The sequence below is a fragment of the Pimephales promelas genome, chromosome 16 (genome assembly GCF_988280905.1).
Source record: "Pimephales promelas chromosome 16, fPimPro1.hap1.1, whole genome shotgun sequence".
In the NCBI taxonomy this organism is placed as follows: Eukaryota; Metazoa; Chordata; class Actinopteri; order Cypriniformes; family Leuciscidae; genus Pimephales; species Pimephales promelas.
Genome location: NC_142784.1, coordinates 30166634 through 30184594, shown reverse-complemented (window position 1 = coordinate 30184594; position 17961 = coordinate 30166634). Strand labels below are relative to the sequence as shown.

The 17961-nt window shown below is 38.4% G+C and overlaps 1 protein-coding gene across 1 annotated transcript in view; it reads left to right on the top strand.

Moving 5' to 3' along the window:
- The window catches only part of gab2 (GRB2 associated binding protein 2), a 77014-nt gene that overhangs the window by 43463 nt on the left and 15590 nt on the right, over positions 1-17961 (top strand). The window contains exon 3 of the mRNA XM_039678834.2: positions 17521-17752. Within this exon, the coding sequence (XP_039534768.2) occupies positions 17521-17752 (232 nt within the window). The remainder of the gene's footprint in view (positions 1-17520; positions 17753-17961) is intronic.

The following is a 17961-nucleotide window of genomic DNA, read 5'->3' as shown; positions in this document are numbered from 1 at the left end:
CCTCATTTTTTTTAAAAATAACAAAGTTTAAGTTTTTTAAGATCAAACACTCGCCTTGCTCTGTTCTGTGGTGCACGTTCGTGACTCTCCTGTTCGAACTCGTTCATCAAAATGAACGAATCTTTTTCCGAATCAATTCGTTCGTTTCTTTTGCTGAATGAACCAAATGACTCGGAAAAAGATTTGTTCATTTTGATGAACGAGTTTGAACAGGAGTGCGTTACAGAACAGAGCAAGGCGAGCGTTTGAGCTTATAGAACGTAAACTTTGTTATTTATTTATAAAATGAGCGATCGTTTTGCTTGATAAGACCCTTATTTATCGTCTGGAATCGTTTAAAGCCCTTTGAACAAGTTTGCAGTTTGTACTTAAAGTTTCTTTTGGAACTTGAACCGTTTGGTTCCCACTGAAGTGCAAATATGGAGAAAAATCGTGGAATGTTTTCATCAAAAACCTTGATTTCTTTTCGACTGAAGAAAGAAAGACATGGACATCTTGGATGACATGGGGGTGAGTAAATTATCAGCAAAAGTTTTTTCAAAAGTGAACTACTCCTTTAAAGGCATTTTTGATAATATTGGAAGAGGTCTTGTGTACATTGGATCATTTTCTCTTCCAACTTTTTAGGCTGTGGAAGTTTTGAACATCCCGAGGAAAGAGTGTAAAACATATAGCTCCATCTGCAATACATATTCACACTGTAAAGTCTTTTTTTTCCAATATCCTCAGGACTCTGTGTCCGTGTGAGTTTCCACAGAATTTCAGGTCCAACAGTGTGATTGGTGTCAGTAAAGTGTCTGGCCACTGGAGAATGGACATCTGTTCTCCTCATGTCACTCCAGCACTCATGGATTATTAGTTAGATGTTGATCTTCCACTTATATAGAGTTCTGCAGGGATGATGTATTTTTGTAGGCCAAAACCCAGAAACGATAGCACTTTAGCGCTTGCGGTTCGATTGTATTTAAATCAATAGGCTTTTTTTGAGCATTTTTTTTTTTTTGGTTAAATGTCTAAAATAAGGTCTTTGGAAAACACAAGATAAAGATATTTTCACTTTTAATTCTGATATAAAACACATACCCCCTAAAGCTTTTACTTGTCTTGACAGGTGGTTAAATGGGACTAGCACAGGGGTTGTCTGGGACATTAAATTAACAGTTAAAGTTACAGTCCACTTTTACAGCCTCGTTGTGTTTATAATCATGCTCTTGCAAACTATTCTAACTCAAACTTTCAGGGAAAATGTTTATTAAATAAAGACGAAAAGAGTTGTTGGTGAGGTTGAAGTCATGCTTTAGTTAGTTTATAGCCTACAGTCAGCTTTTTACTTCTGGTGGATGTATAGGCTTCATAATTCATTAAAGTCGTGGTTATTTTTTGACTATTATCATGATGAAGAAAACGTAAGAATTGAACGTCCCAGCTGATCTCTGAGGTTGTGGTCCGTGTAGAAGCTGAACAGCGGGAGATCTTTGAACTTGTTCTTACTAGTCTCATCCATGGCAACTATGAATGGTGTAGGTGGTAAAGCAGAAACTGGTGGATATTTTAGCTCATTTTAAAGGGATACTCCACTTTTTTTTTTTTTTTTTTGGAAATAGGCTCATTTTACAACTCCCCCCGAGTTAAACAGTTGAGTTTTACCGTTTTCGAATCCATTCAGTTGATTTTCTGATATTTCGAAGAATATCAGTAACCAGTTTCTGGTCTCATTGATTTCCATAGTATATATTTTTTTTCCTACTATGGAAGTCAATGAGACCAGAAACTGTTTGGTTACTGATACAGTAAACACATCTGTTTAGCTGTGCATTTACTGAATGAGCACTGTGCCACTGTTCGTCCGACTGTTACTGCACTTCATTTTATTCTAAATAGTTTTAATTTACTGTATTTTATTTTTATCATAATTTTTATTTTTCATTATTTCTTATTTTTTATTCTAAACTGTTTTAATTATTCTGATTTATTTTGATTATTTTAATTTCTTCTATGTAAAGCACTTTGAATTGCCATTGTGTATGAAATGTGCTATATAAATAAACTTGCCTTGCCTTGCCTTGCCTTGATATTCTTCAAAATATCAGAAAAACGGCTGAACACATTTGAAAACGGTGAAACTCTGGGGGAGTTGTAAAATGAGCCTATTTCCAAAAAAAAAAAAGAAAAAAAAAGTGGAGTATCCCTTTAAGGATTACTTAATTTATTTGATCTTCGATTACACCAGCGAAAGAAAAATGTTGACATTTTTTTAAAACAACCTCCATTTTGACTTGACTTTTTGTAATGGTTCCGGTTTTGGGAATGGTGTTAAAGTACTTAAAAAAGACACTGAGCCATTTCTAGTGCCTAACCAAAAGTTAATATTTTTAAAATAAAACAATTCAGTCTAAGAAAAAGTTTAGGCAACAGGACTGTGTGTTAGTTACAATCGTTACAATTTCATCAAATATACAGAAAAGAAAATGACTTATAATGAGTGACTTATTTTGCCTTCAGAAGATCCAGATGATGCAACTCACTGTTGAAAATGTGTCTTGTGGAATATGCTACGTTTTTCAGAGAGAGGATGTAATATTGTAACAGTAGTTTTGTAAAATATGTATTTTATCTAAAATATTAGATCAAATGTTTTTCCCCTTTTTTCATTTTAAAGCAGTTTGGATATAAAGTCACACAACAATGCAACAAAAAAAAAATCTGATTTCTGAAGGATTTTAATCATAATATTTCATGGTAAAGTTTAGAGATAGAGAGTTTGGACATGCAGAAAATGCTATTTTTTAGTGTTCTATGTCGTTTTTATTAATGTTTTTAATTATACGTTTTAAATTTGTAGTTAGCTTAAATTTGTAGTTCATGCAATTTTATGGACAGAAATGTCATCCTTTCGGTGGAATGGCTCACATGCTTTATGGTATTGGGTGTTGTTATCAGAGTATTTAAATGAGTACGATAATAAGGCCCAATACTGGTATATGGTATCGGTATCGACGCATCCCTAGTTGTAGAGCTTACAGATGAATAATGGCATGCTTCAGGAATGTGCCTTCAGGCATCTTGCATAACTTTCTTTTTACTTTTTGTTTCATACACGTGTTCAAAGACAGTATGTTAAAAGGTCACTTTTGTTGTTTAAAGTGTTGTTAGGTCTGTCCCTGTTGCGTTTTATCAAGATATACTCACAACTTGAACATAAACAAGAACTAGTTGATAGTCTGGGGTGAAAGAAAAGTCTGCCTGACACGGAGAGGTGATTAAACATATAAAAAAACAAAAATAGTTTCCCCCCGCTGTACTCATTTTAGTCAATCCCTGTCCATTTGGGAAGCTTTGGGGGATTCCCTGGATGAGTAGGGTAGGACGTTATTTTGTCTAGCAGAGGAGCAGACACTGATGGTTGAAGTTGAAGACTGCAGTGCTGTGCCCTCTGCATAGTCAAAACAATGATTCAGCGCCCGAGTGTGACGTGACTCTTATCGGTCTGCCCGAGTGTCTGCCTCCAGGTTTCATTTTCTCAGTGTGTGTGTTTACCGAAGAGCTTCTGACTAATGTAGAGCCATACACTCCCTGTGCTGACGCAATAGTATGTCTCTTTGTTCATGTGTTTCTGAACAGGCATGCGTGTGTGTAAGGGTTGGGCGTTATGACAGTTGCGGGAGTGGGGTAAGATGTGCCACTTTTTACTTAAAGGGATAGTTCACCCAAAAATGAAAACTCTGTCATGATTTACTCACCCTCACGACGTTCTAAACCTGTATGCAATGGGGTCCAAATATTGAACCCCATTGACTTTCATTGAATGGACCAGAAAAAAAGAAATTTTAGATTATTTATACTAAGATATAACATTTCATATATAAGATACCTACTTGTGAGCATATTTGTTACCGCATTTTTGTTTTCAAATACATTTTACAGTATGCGTGTGGTTATGCATTTTGGAGACTACAGGTTCTTTTGAGTTTGAGTGTGTGTGTGTGTGTGTGTGTCTGTGTTTGGAAGGCTTTGTGCTCCGGTGGGGGATGGTGTGACAGCAGAAGGCTGTTATCGATGCTCTGATCTGTCTGTCAGGGTTTGGTCGGGGTGCATGGGGATGGGATGGCAAGCTGCTCATGGGACAAACACCAAGGTTAGACAAGGGCAACCCAGCCCAGTGCAGCATGAGGACGGCCCCTCCCAAATACACACACAAAATGCCCTTCAATCCTATCGATTTTTGTTGAAATAACGAGACGCCATGCTGCTTTGGGGTCAGATTGCTGATGCCACTCAGTGCTCAGCATCCCAGAATCCCCATGCTCATCGCCATAGCAGCATACTCGAAGTCTGTTACCCGATCCAAGCCTGACGGGACCCGATAAACCTTTGGATTTCATGCCTCAGGTTGTAATTAATCAAATAAAATGATTGACTCGTATATCAATTTGATTGTAATCCTTTTTAACAAATAATTATGAGTACAATATAATATAATATATATAATATAATATATATATATACAATATAACAATATAATAATTTTTTTTAGGCATATCACATATATTTTGTATTTTGTTTTCTTTTTAACACAGTTAACAGTAACACTTTGTTTGCCAAAAATATAAAATGAATTGTATTTTAATTTGATTACATTTTTTCAAAAAAAATAATTAAAGTGTTAATGTTTTAAGCCTTAATTTGTTCATTTTTGAACATTTTGGATTAAATCATAAATCCAGTACAGTTAAGGCAGGCAACACAGAATTTCTGTCAAATTAAAACATTTACTCTTAGAAGAAATGGTTCTATTTAGAACAAGAAATGGTTCCATTCCCCGCTTCATATATGGAACTCCAAAATGGAACTCCAAAATTCTATATAGAACCATTTTTTTGGTAAAAGGTTCTATTGGCCATGTACAGAACCCCGGGGTTCTATATAGACCTTTTTTTAAGAGTGTATAGAACCTTTTAGGGGTTCCAAATACGTAGCGCTGATAGAAATTTTTAAGGTTCTATATAGAACCTTTTCTTCTAAGAGTGTTCATTTGTTTAACATTGACGTTAATTATTGGGCCCATTTTTTGTAAAAATGTTTATACATAGTTAAATTATAAACGTTTAATGATTTCAATTGATTAGACTTTTGATTATTAACATTTAATGAAACAATTCAAATGGATTTAAGAAAAAATTTAAATGGAAAACATGGAATTTGGGATTTTATAGCGCCCTAAAATGTTATTTTGAATACTTGGAATAAGTTGTTGTTAAATTAAATGTTTAATTATTCTACTTGGACATGTTTTTTTTTTTTTTGTATTTTATAATTTAATCCTTAAATCCAGATTCCTTTAAATATGGGGTTGGTGGAAACAATTGGGGGGAAATATTGTTTTCATAGGGCCCTATTTATAGATGATTCTGCATGTTAAGATGCGGTAGGAGAAAGTATTCACATCGCACACTCACAAGTGAACACTTCATGTTTAATAGCTTTTTATACTTGCAGACCTCAACAGCACACAGTTGGCCATGTTATTGTACAGTATAGTTATAAGTCACAATTATATAAGCATAAAAGCCAGAGTTGAAAAATCACCAGGTTATATGAAACTGAGTCATTGGCTGCATCCAAATAAACCGACTTCCCTTCTATAAACTAGGCAAAATCAGTATGAGACAGTCTGTTTTAATCCAAAGTATTCATAAAACAGTAGGCTAAAAGTACCCAGAAAGCCTACTTATCTACAAGCTCATGAGATGCACAACCACTGGACACTTTACTATCCCATGAGGCCACAGAAGAGGAGCTGTGAATGGCAGTGAAATATACACAAAAGAAGTAACTACTTGAGATTATGCAATTTTAGCCAAAGCAATTGGGACATGTTTCACCTTTTTTAAAGTCGTAGAGTCTTGGTAGAGCCTTGACTAGAGTCCACCTTCTCAGGAATATTACCCTTGGACGTTAATGGCCGATGAGATCATCCGCTCAAAAAATAGCACAGTTATCGTATATGTCACTGACGAATGAAAAGAGGGATGTAATTTTGCTCTGTGTGCAGTGTGCTCATAGATCTTTATGTTAATCTGTCTTGGCTACCGGGAGTGGATGAAAAGCGAGTCAAAATGAAAATGGAAAGAGCAGAGAGCCTCCATCAATCATTGTCACCAAGCTCTAGCTATTCGCTTCTCTGCGAAAGACACCTGGCCTCTTGCAGAAGGCTGAATGGATGACAAAACAGCAAAATCCTACATTAAAATGTATGTTTATCAACAGGTGACTTTCTATTTAGCCGTAGAAGTTAAAGGGATACTCCACCTTTTTTGGAAATAGGCTAGTTAAACTGTTGAGTTTTACCGTTTTTGAATCCATTCAGCCCGTCTCCGGTTCTGGCGGTACCACTTTTAGCATAGCTTAGCATACATCATTGAAGTGCACAAGACCATTAGCATTTCTCCCAAAAAAATTACCAAAGTGTTTCGATATTTTTAAACTTGACTTCTGTAGTTACATGGTGCACTAAGACAGACGGAAAATGTAAAGTTGCGATTTTCTAGGCTGATATGGCTAGGAACTATACTCTCATTCCTGCATAATAATCAGGAAACTTTACTGTCGTACCATGAGATAACTACACAAACTTAGTCCCGGTCACGTTGGAAGCTGGGCACTATTTTCAGTAGAGCCAAACCGATTTATCGGCAGACCGATATTATCGGCCGATATTAGGCATTTTCTAAACTATCGGTATCGGCAATTATAATGGCCGATAAATGAATATTTAAAAAAATTAAATAAAAACGGACGAAACACGCTTCAACCATGTCATGAGTGTTGGAGTTGTATAGTTTGTCCACCAGAGGGCACTCTACACCGTCCCTGTTGGCAACACTTGTGTATAACGCGCCACACATCCGGTTGCAGGTAGCTTATAAGGCAATGTAGGGACTGATTATTATTTTATTTATCAGAACTATAATATATTTTGATGTTCCTCTGTTCTGTTGTGACGATAAAAGAAACAATTTTCTTTTTAAAATGCATTATCATATTATTTTAGTTAACTCATAAATAACTACAAATAATTCATGTTAGGGAAATCTGTCAATGTTTTGTTGCGCGTTTCTGGAATTTTTTTTTTTTAAAAATATCGGAATATCGGATTTTAAAAAAAACCAACAAATATTTGTATCGGTATCAGCCTTCAAAATCCTTTATCGGTCGGGCTCTAATTTTTAGGCGCTGCGTCATAACATTACGCCTGCTGCATTCATGGTACGACAGTGAAGTTTCCTGATTATTACGCAGGAATGAGAGTATAGTTCCTAGCCATATCAGCCTAGAAAATCACAACTTTACATTTTCCATTTTTCTTAGTGCACGATGTAACAACAGAAGAGTCAAGTTTTAAATAGGAAAAATATCAAGACAGGGCCCTCTGTCTCACTCGTAGGGCAATCACAATCAAATACAATTAGTTTGCTGGGTCTCAGGAGTCCAAAATTAGTAGGCCCGGTGTGGAGAGAGGGACAAGGCAGCCTTTATCTTGATCTCATTTCCTGTCCATGTTGCCTACAAAAGTCATCCAAGGACAGGGGATAATGTGATATACATTGAATACAAAATTAGGCATGACCTAATGATAAAATTCGTTCTCAATGTAGGAGGGATGCAGCGGAGAAAAAGGAAAACACGTTTCAGAGAGGCGAGAGGTTAAAAACGAAATGCCATTTGATCTCGGAATGATTTCTGTGCTCCTTCAAACACCCACGTATACCATCAAAACCAAAAAAGCTTGATATGAATAAAAGGACTTTTGGACGGAGTGACCGGCTCACTGTATGCCTGGCTGGTTAAAAGTGAAAAGCAATTTCCCTAACAGTGTCTGTAAGAGACAGTACTTAAGGAAAAGTGCCTTCAGGGGTCGAGTCCAGAAAATTGACTTCTGCACCACAACCTACGGCCAGACAAAACAGGCTGCTATTGTCTCTCAGGTCCCATGAACACTCAGACAATACGTCAAATCCCAAATGGCATGCCAGGAACCATTTGCATTCCCTAAATTGGGAGAATCCATTTTCTTTAATGAGATTGACGTCAGCCCTTAATAGCATCTCTGGTCATTTTGGGGTTACTCTTCAGCATAATGGAATGGCTTATCAGGGAACAACAATACTGGTGGTGTTATGATTCATATGTGTTCATCCATTCAGCCTTCTAGTAGGCTTCTGTTAGCGCCCATTTGAGAAATCTCAGTAGCTGGATCCAATCCATTTACCGAAGAACAGGAAAATCTATGCTGCAAAATTGTCTGATGCATCAGAATTAGTGTTGTTCATGTGCTTGACATTTGTTCCAACCCAAAACATTAAACTTCTGCACATTGGTACAGATATTTTGGAGAGGTGTGCAATTGCTTTTCTAAGAGATTTGGCGGGATTGGAAGTGATTTCTTACCAGATTTGGATTTAGATTTACCAAAATACAGTACCATTGACTCAAATGAGTATATTTAGTACAACTTAAGCACCACTGGCACAATGTTGACTATTATAGGTGGCTAAAAACAACCTTCAGCTAGTTTAAATGGAATCATTTATGGTCATTAACTGCTCCAAGTTGGTCCAGATGGTTGATCAGCTGGACTACCATATGGTGGGGCTGTGGTCGACCTGTTTGACCATTTTGGTCAAGCTGAGTTGGGCTGGTAAACCACCTCGGACCAAAACCAATGCCAAAACCCACCTAATGCTACTATGCCTTTGGTTCAAGATGTTGAACATCATGAGGGAAGGTCATGGGTAACAGGGACGCTATAACATAAATACCCACAATAATTTCAAACATATGCTGCTAAATAAAAGAAAATAGGTTGCCGAACCGACAGAGGGGTTAAAATGAGCATCATGTTCCAGTATTAGCCACTTGATCACATTGCCCCAACCCCCCTCATGCCTCTATGCATCATGTGAGCCGTGCCTCGGACCACACAGCAGCATCAATTAGAATCAGTAGCTTTGACTGATCAATTGGCGGGACAGCCGTGCATCGTCAGGCCCAATAAATCATCTGTGTTGGGGTGATTTCATTCCTACAGGAGCTGCTGCCCAGGGCGCTTCCAGTCTATGCTGCATTTCCTACATACAGTAGCAGCATTTGATGAGATAAACAGAGGTCAGGTGAGAGCCAAAGTGCACGGCTGGTCAAGTGCACTGCAGACAGACACACAGGACACGCACTGGGTCAATTCACTAAACGATGCACTAGAGCTTGTTTTCATATGACGTCACGCCGCTGCGTTGCCATGGCGCGAAATTCAAATGGAGGGCAGGAAGTGATTTGCTGTATTTAGAATGCACTATAACAAACTGAAATTGCCTGTTTTGTGTCGTTTGTGGTTACTTGAATCGATCAAACCACAAGGAGTTTTTATAGACCCCTTTACAGTTGGTAAACATGGTGACGTTTTTCGTGGGCGGAGCTTAGGTGGAGGCAGAAAGATCCATCTGGCCGCTTCACTGACGCTAGTTAGCAAGGATTGCTAGCTTGTTTTTTAACAATGACTGGAGAAAATCCGATATTATCTTAAAGGGTTAGTTCACCCAAAAATGAAAATTAAGTCATTAATTACTCACCCCCATGCTGTACCAACCCCGTAAGACCTTCGTTCATCTTCGGAACACAAATGAAGATATTTTTGATTAAATTTGAGAGCTGTATAACTACCACATTGGCTCCTAAAGGACTGCCTCTTGACGGCCCAGAAAGTCAATGAAGAAAATGTTTAAATATCCCAAGTGACTACCGTGGCTCAACTATATGTTTATCAAGCGACGCGAATACTTTTTGTGCGAAAAAACAAACAAAAATAACGAGTTTATTCGACTATTTCTTTTCTTCCTTGTAGGCCAGAACGAGACTTCCTTGGATTTCCACGACGCATGCGCGAGAATTGCGATCTGCTCACACCAGCTTACACTACTTCAGATCGCAATTCTCGCGCATGCGTCGTGGAAATCTAAGGAAGTCTCGTTCTGGCCTACAAGGAAGAAAAGAAATAGTCGAATAAACTCGTTATTTTTGTTTGTTTTTTCGCACAAAAAGTATTCGCGTCGCTTGATAAACATATAGTTGAGCCACGGTAGTCACTTGGGATATTTAAACATTTTCTTCATTGACTTTCTGGGCCGTCAAGAGGCAGTCCCTTAGGAGCCAATGTGGTAGTTATACAGCTCTCAAATTTAATCAAAAATATCTTCATTTGTGTTCCGAAGACGAACGAAGGTCTTACGGGGTTGGTACAGCATGGGGGTGAGTAATTAATGACTTAATTTTCATTTTTGGGTGAACTAACCCTTTAATGTGTAAGGTCACTCAGTGTCCAGGACCGCGATTGTTATTTACAAAAGTTATTTTTAACGGACGGAACTAGATTGGCCGACCCGTAGCCGCCTACACGCTCACTCAATGCATAGATGATCTGACAGGATTAACGTACGTTATCTCGGGTGAGTGGCCTGACTTCTACACTTACAGAGAAACCGATCGTAAAGAGAAACTGAGGGCATATAAATCTTTAGATGCCTATATGGTCCTGTACAAGACTTGTGTGTACGATCCGCAGTTCTGCCGAGCCAGCGCCGAGACCACGACAATGTAAAGAGTGACATTACAGTGCGATTTTAATGATGTGAATATTTTCTAGAAATAAAAGTTCCAGATACAGCATATTCATTTTTCACCAATTCTTGCACCAAACAACACAACAAAATGACATTTAATAATAGTAACAGTTATTTAAGCTCCTCGTTACGTAGCCGAATCTGTGCTGTTTTGTATTGACCGCCTCCAGTTTTCACTTTGTTTTGCCTCCAGCTAGCGCCGTGACGTAACTGTGACGTCGGCGCAAAAGGGGTCTATTGTGTACCATAAGTTGTTCAAAAGGAGGTTGAATGCAAGAAGTTGACCGAAAAACTCCGGGAAAACGGCTTGCAAACCTGTGTCTCGATGATCTCATTGTGTTTTCTGCAGTATGTAGTACACCCTATGTTGCAGACAACTGGAAATTGAAAGTCAAGGGAGCAGTAATTTGACAGGAACTTCAGTCTAGTCAACAGTGTACTTTATTATCCCTTAAGTATAATCTTGAGTGGGAGACTTTTGCCTGTTTTGCCATCTTGACGCCTGGCATAACATCTTCAAATAGCAAAACCAGAGGCTCTTTTTTTCGGCATAACAGTACGAGATCCACAATAACAAGCCCACGATGTTAGCCGGACAATGCATATGACTACTGCGAGTAAGCTTTCGAGCAGATGTTCCAGCCTTTTGGGACCAGCGTCATCAGAAGAGATGCATTTGTTTTCAGATGTTATTGTCTGAACAAGCTTCCTTTCATCTCATCTACTTTGTTTGGTCAGGAATCACAAAGGCTTCGTGCTGAGGTGGCGGCTTTGGACCGATTTCTTTCGGTTTCTCGTTGACGTTTTGGTTGGCCGGCAATACAGCCGAGGGGTAATTAATCAACACGGACAAAATAAAGGAAAAGAAGTAACGGACGTTAGGGACGGATTCCAACACAAGGCAAGACACGACTATAGAGATGCTTGGCAACTAAAAAAGGCAACTGTTTACGTGAGAGTATCAACAGACAGAGAGGTCCTATGCCACACACAGTGTGTTTTGACTGAGCATAAGCTCATGAATGAAAAGGTAAACAGAGTAAAATGTGAGAGCTGATTCTGACATGAAGTGCATTTAGAGGAAACACAGTAGTGTGGATAAAGAACTTTCTCAATGTGTACTTACTAGTACTAGTACTAATGTTTTTAAAAAATGTTTTGCTCAGGACATGCTTGTTTTAATTTAATTGTTTAATTTAATTTGCAGTCATTTAATTTAATGTCATTTAAAGATGTTCACTTACACTACTACTATTGTAAGCATTTTTAAATTCATTTTAAATAGTTTTTAGTTCAAATGAAAATTCTGTCATTAATTACTCAACCTTTTGTCATTCCAAACCCGTAAGACTTTCATTCATCTTTAGGACACAAATGAAGATATATTTAATGAAATCTGAGCGATTTCTGTCGCTCCATTGACAGCCATGCAACTACCACTTTGACGCTTCAAAACGTTCATAAAGAGATTGTAAAATGAATCCATATGAGTCGAGCGGTTTATTACAAATTTTCTGAAGAGACTCGATCGCTTTATATGACGACCAGATTTAATTTAGGCTTATATTCACATAGCTTAACCGAACCTGCTTGACGCACAAGAACAAACCTCATTGGTTCTTGCTGAAGCTCAAATGTGCTGCGTAACACGAGAATGAACCTCATTGGTTCTTGTGTGTGTGTATATATATATATATATATATATAATTTATTAGATATACAATCTCCAAATTTAAGTTATGGAATAAAATGCTTTTTGAATGTGGTCTTATGTGGACTTTTAGTTCTATGGACAAGGTTTCATTAAGGTTTCAAAATATGGTTTTATTAACTTTTTTTTTCCAAGAAATGCCTGAATGTGTTATTTAATATTCACATTTCTGCTCATACTGCAAGACTGGACGTGTTTTTGCTTCTTGTCTGCATATTGGTTACCAAAATAGTTACCAAAAATGGTGTTTTAAGGTTTTGATTGAAATACTGAAGAGTATTTAACATTTACCTGTATGGCTCTTTGAATAAGCAATAAATAAAAATATTAATGACGTTTAAACGTTAAAATATAACTACTCCACGCTTCCAACCAAAAGCATATATATAAAAGGTTTAAAATTGTTTTCCTTCTTTTAAAGTCGACATGAAATAAAAAAATCCCCTATTTTCTAAATGCGTGTTATTATGCTTTGCATTTTTGATGTTGAGGGTTTCAATCAAAATGTCATAATAAAAATACAACGGTGAAAAATATTGGTGACGTACACAGGACTTCGCCAATTATTCATTCGACTTAAACCCCTTCCTCAAGTCTGCCTCCATCCAATCAAAACTCGATGAATAGAGTCCTTCCCCGCCCTACCTTTTTTGATAATCTGTTTCACGCAGTTTTACGTCACAAAAGGGAAGAAAAGATATGTTGCGACTTCCATTTTTTTCGCAGCTTTAAAAACCACCTGTTTTTTTTCTCATTTATTAAATTTTTTTTTTTAAAAAACAACGTGAAGCGTCGCCGACTGACTGACACACTATGCGAGATAAAATGGTTGATTATTGCTTCTCGACGGCCATTGCCATTTATGAACAGTGTTGGGAGTAACGCATTACAAAAGTAATACATTACAGTAACATATTGCGTTTTGCTGTAACGCAGTAGTGTAAGGCATTACTAATCAATTTTCAGTAATATTTTACTCGTTACATGTTCAGTGAGGCTTGTATTACAGTTGTATTACAGTGTATTGTCTGCTTTCACTTCTTAAAGGCAACAGACTATGTGAAAGTTTTAAAGCAGACTTTTAGTGCCAGTTCAGAGCGGTCGCGTCTGTGACATTGTTTTTTCCTCATAAATGCGAACACGAAAACTAAAATAAAATGAATATTTTAAGTTCTATGGAGACTGGAGAGCCAACCCTTCCTCATCCGATTTGCGCAGTGTAATTAACAGAATTACAAAAAAAATATTTTGCCTCCTATTTTTTTGTCACGCATGAATGTGTGTCTTTTCCCTAATATTAAAAATAAAACATAGACTGATATTTGTCTAATGTCTGGAGTCCTTTAAGGAAGTAGCCTATATACGTTTCAATACATGTATTTTCTGAGAATTTTTATTTCAAGTTTTGACTGCAAATGTCATCATGTCCATAATGCTGGACTTCCCCAATTTTAAATAATTTATCCTCAACTAGTTTTGTGGTGTAGGTCTATGTATTTTATAATGTTAACTTCAAATAATACTAATAGCCTAATTTAAAGATAAGGCAGCATTTGATCTGGACGGTAAGGAGAATAACGCTGGAGTTGGAAGAGGTGTGTCGCGATTCTGTAGGTTCGTTGATCTGAGTCGTGTGGCGAATCGCGATTTCGGTTTCATATTGCATATCGTTACAGCCCAAAAGTTAAGTTCTACTTAGTTATTTTGGTGAAAGTAACTCAAAAGTAATACATGAGTAATGTAACGCATTACAATACTGGGACAGTAATATTGTAAGGTAATGAATTACTTTTAAATAACAGTAACAAGTAATACCTAATGTATTACAGTTTGGAAGTAACTTGCACAACACTGTTTATGAATCACCACGATGCTCTACGTCAAGCGAAAATCAGGCTGATATCATATCACGTAGTCTGAACCCGGCATTATTTGGTCAAGCCGATGCGTAACAGAAGGCCTATTACTCATCCTAATTCTATCTTTGAGCAATCATAGATTCTTCATGGGTTGGGTTCCCTAGACCTTGTCATTCTATTTGCCATTAGCTTCAAGATAATCAAACACAACACAGCCGTGTGCCATTCCTTGGTCTAAAATGCCTTTACCTCATTGCATTAGTCCGTATTACGTGACGGATGCAAACCATCTCAATCTGAGCACCTCATTCCCCTATCTCACTTTCCCCTCTCTCAGAGGAGGGTCACAGAGTGCTCTCCTTCACCAAATCAATACAGTAATGGCGGTTAGTGGACTCTGAGCTCCCTGTCATGGTTGAGCGTGTATACAGAGCACTTTGAAGCAACTAGAGGAGCGCTGCGCCATGTAGCCCTGGGAGCTTTGGGCTTCTGAGAAACAATGGGCTAATTGAAGACCTTCAGCAGACCCCTGACACTGTGGCCAGGCCCGGTCGTGCTCTGTTGTTCAAAAGACAGGAAAAAAGAAAGACTATCTTCTGTCTTCTCTCTTTGTGCATCGCTTCCTGTGCCCCAGGCAGTGATGTGACCTTATTTATGACACAAAATCACTCCTCTCCTTTGTACCGAACTGTTGTCATGTGCATTGCATTCAGACCGCAATGACCAACCAGAACTGAGAAGAGTTGTAACATCTCTTGTTAGGTTTGGAAACCCTATAAACTCCCAACCCAGTGCTCGGCTACTTGGAAAGTTTAAGGCACCACCAAATCTAAAGCTTTCTCAAACTGTAGACAAATTATGCTGCATTGTAAGACCTCATTTTGGCCAAATTGGCAGATAAACAATCCCAGAATGCACTGCAACATACTCAGTGGAACAAAATGGACGACAGAGACAAAAGAAGTTAGGCCGTGTGTCCATAGATATCTATATAAAGGCTAGCTATCTCGTCCACGCTGCTGGCCAGTGGAGGTCTACGTCTGCACCTGGCGGCCATCTTGTCACAGGCAGCTCACTCACTCGTAACATTGTGTTAATGGTATATGTACTATTTAAATAACCATAACTTGCTAAATTTTCTACCGATTTTCAAACGGTTTGGTTTGTTATAAACGTCAGAGATGTAGTTATGACACTGCATACTTATGAATAATAAGTGTATAAATAAATAATCATCCAGATAATTATAGCCACGTTAATAACGTTTGTAAGAAACCAAACCGTTTAACATCTTACATCAGCTTGCCTGTGACAAGATGGCTGCCGGTGATGACGATAGAAACTCCGCCTTAAGACATCTAGCCTTTATATAGATATCTATGCGTGAGTCCACCAAAGCTTTTTTAGCCAGCTGAAAACACCTAGCTGTGGGCGCTTGAGAGCATTTTGGCGGCGCAGCGTTTTTTTTTCGGTTGAGACGCTTCGTTGCTATGATACAGAATATCCGCAGCACAGTTTACTTGTAACTGATTTCGCAGATAATTTGTTTCATACTAAAATGTATTTTTCATCCATTGATTTTGTTTGGTTAGCTCTGCTGGTTGATGTTGGACAGAAAGAATGGTTGGTCGGTGTGGTATTAGTCCCGCCCTTCCTCCACTGTGATTGGACGGCTGGGTAAAAAGTGACTGTGATCAGTGCTGCGTTTTATCCAAAGTTGGTTTTTCAACTCTCGCCGACCAGTAAAAAACGCTGGACGCTTCTGCGTGAAAAAACGCTCAGCGCCTTGTTGTGCTCATGGCGTTTAAAAAACGTGGTGCTCCCATTGAAAACAATTGAAAACATACACCAAGCGGCAGGCGCGTGGAAAAATGCTTTGGTGGACACATGGCCTTAAAGGAGTAGTTCACTTAAAAAAAAAAAAAAACTTTTGCTGATAATTTACTCACACCCCCATGTCATCCAAGATGTTCATGTCTTTCTTTCTTCAGTCGAAAAGAAATTAAGAACTAAAAAACAGCAGACTTTAGGCTATTAATCAATAATGGATGCATAAAAGCAGATGACAAATACGTTATAATAACCATAATTAAACTACTAAACTATACCTGTTCCATCTCTATACAGCACTCTCACTTTGTAGGCGTTATTGTCCGACTCAAAATGAACACCGTTACTGAGCGTTTCTGATATTATCATGAAATTGTCCTGAGAGACTGAGCGCGAGCTCATGAAGCTCCGCCCCCTGTGCCGGCAGCAGCAGCTCATTTGCATTTAAAGGGCACACACTAAAACAGCGCGTTTTTCTGAGCCCCAAAAAAATGACAATTTAAACATGCTTTAAAAAATGATCTGCTGGGTATTTTGCGCTGAAACTTCACATACACATTCTGGGGACATCAGAGACTTATTTTACATCTTGTAAAAAGGGGCATAATACGGGTCACTCATGCACTTCAAGGAGTGATATTTGCGTGACGAATGTTAGCCGAGTTAGAATGCTGCCTTTGTAATCTTAGTTTTAAAACGTGTAAGAAGTTCAGTGTCAAATGTGCCCACCAATTCCCAGGAAATATGGATAGAAGTTTTGCAGCAAGTATGCAGTTCAACAACAGTGCAAGTGCAGTAGACCTGCTTTTCCGCCCACTCTACCTCCTCATTCTTTGTCTGCAAGTCTTTCTCTCGCCCCTCTTACTCTCTGCCCTTCTCAGGGGCAGATCGGAGTGGTGGTAGGAGGAGGGTCATATGCACTTCCTGGTTTTGGCTCATCGCCTGGTCTATTTTAAGTTCAGAGGCCTGAGATTTTTCTTTAGCGAACCCATACAGTACAAATCATGGATGTCACAGAGAAACAGCCCAAAGCAAAGGCCATGCTGTTCACATAGCGCAGCGATGACGTCGAAAAACAGATACCGATCAGATACAGCTCATGATGATGTCTGTAGTCTTTTGTACGATGCTGTTCCTGCTCCTCGTAACATATTGAATACAAATATGGATATTACCGCCCAAAACCCTCAATCGACTTCTTTTCCTGACTTCATTGATCAATGCGGGAAAATAAACGAAACATGGCTTCTGTTATTGGACTTCGTAGATCTGAAAAAGAAGCAAGGGTCAATAAATCAAAATCTCATGTTCAGATGATCAATGTCCTGCTGTTTTTGTGCGTTTGGTTTTGCCCAAGGGTTATGAGGTGACTTACGGTGTCCTAAAATGAAAGCAAAACTGGTTGTTCAAATTCCTAAAGGTTTGTTTTTCTTGTTCCTCCTTATAGATGAGAGATCATCCACCACCCACATTTCCCGCTCCTTGGCTAATGATCTGGGTGGCTCTCTGGCTCCACTGATTGGTGAACGTAAAACGTCTGTTCCCGCCCACTCCAGCCAGCCAATGCTGTTCACATTCGACATACCTATACGCCACTCCCATAGTCCTCTGTCTAACAGTGCTCCTCAGGACTACCTCTTCCTCCATCAATGCATGAGCCGCAAAAGTGAGAGTGCACGGTAAGAGCCATGATGTCTGGGGATGTGCTCATGTTACACCCCTTATAGCTTACAGAACAGAAAGACTAATCAGATATTGTGGCCAGTACTGGAAGTACCTTGGCATAATCTATATTAGTATTTAATATAAAAAAAGTTATTGTATTAAAATTAAAATGCTTATTAATAAATACAAAAGGCTAAATCAAGTGGTGCAACCAACAAAGATT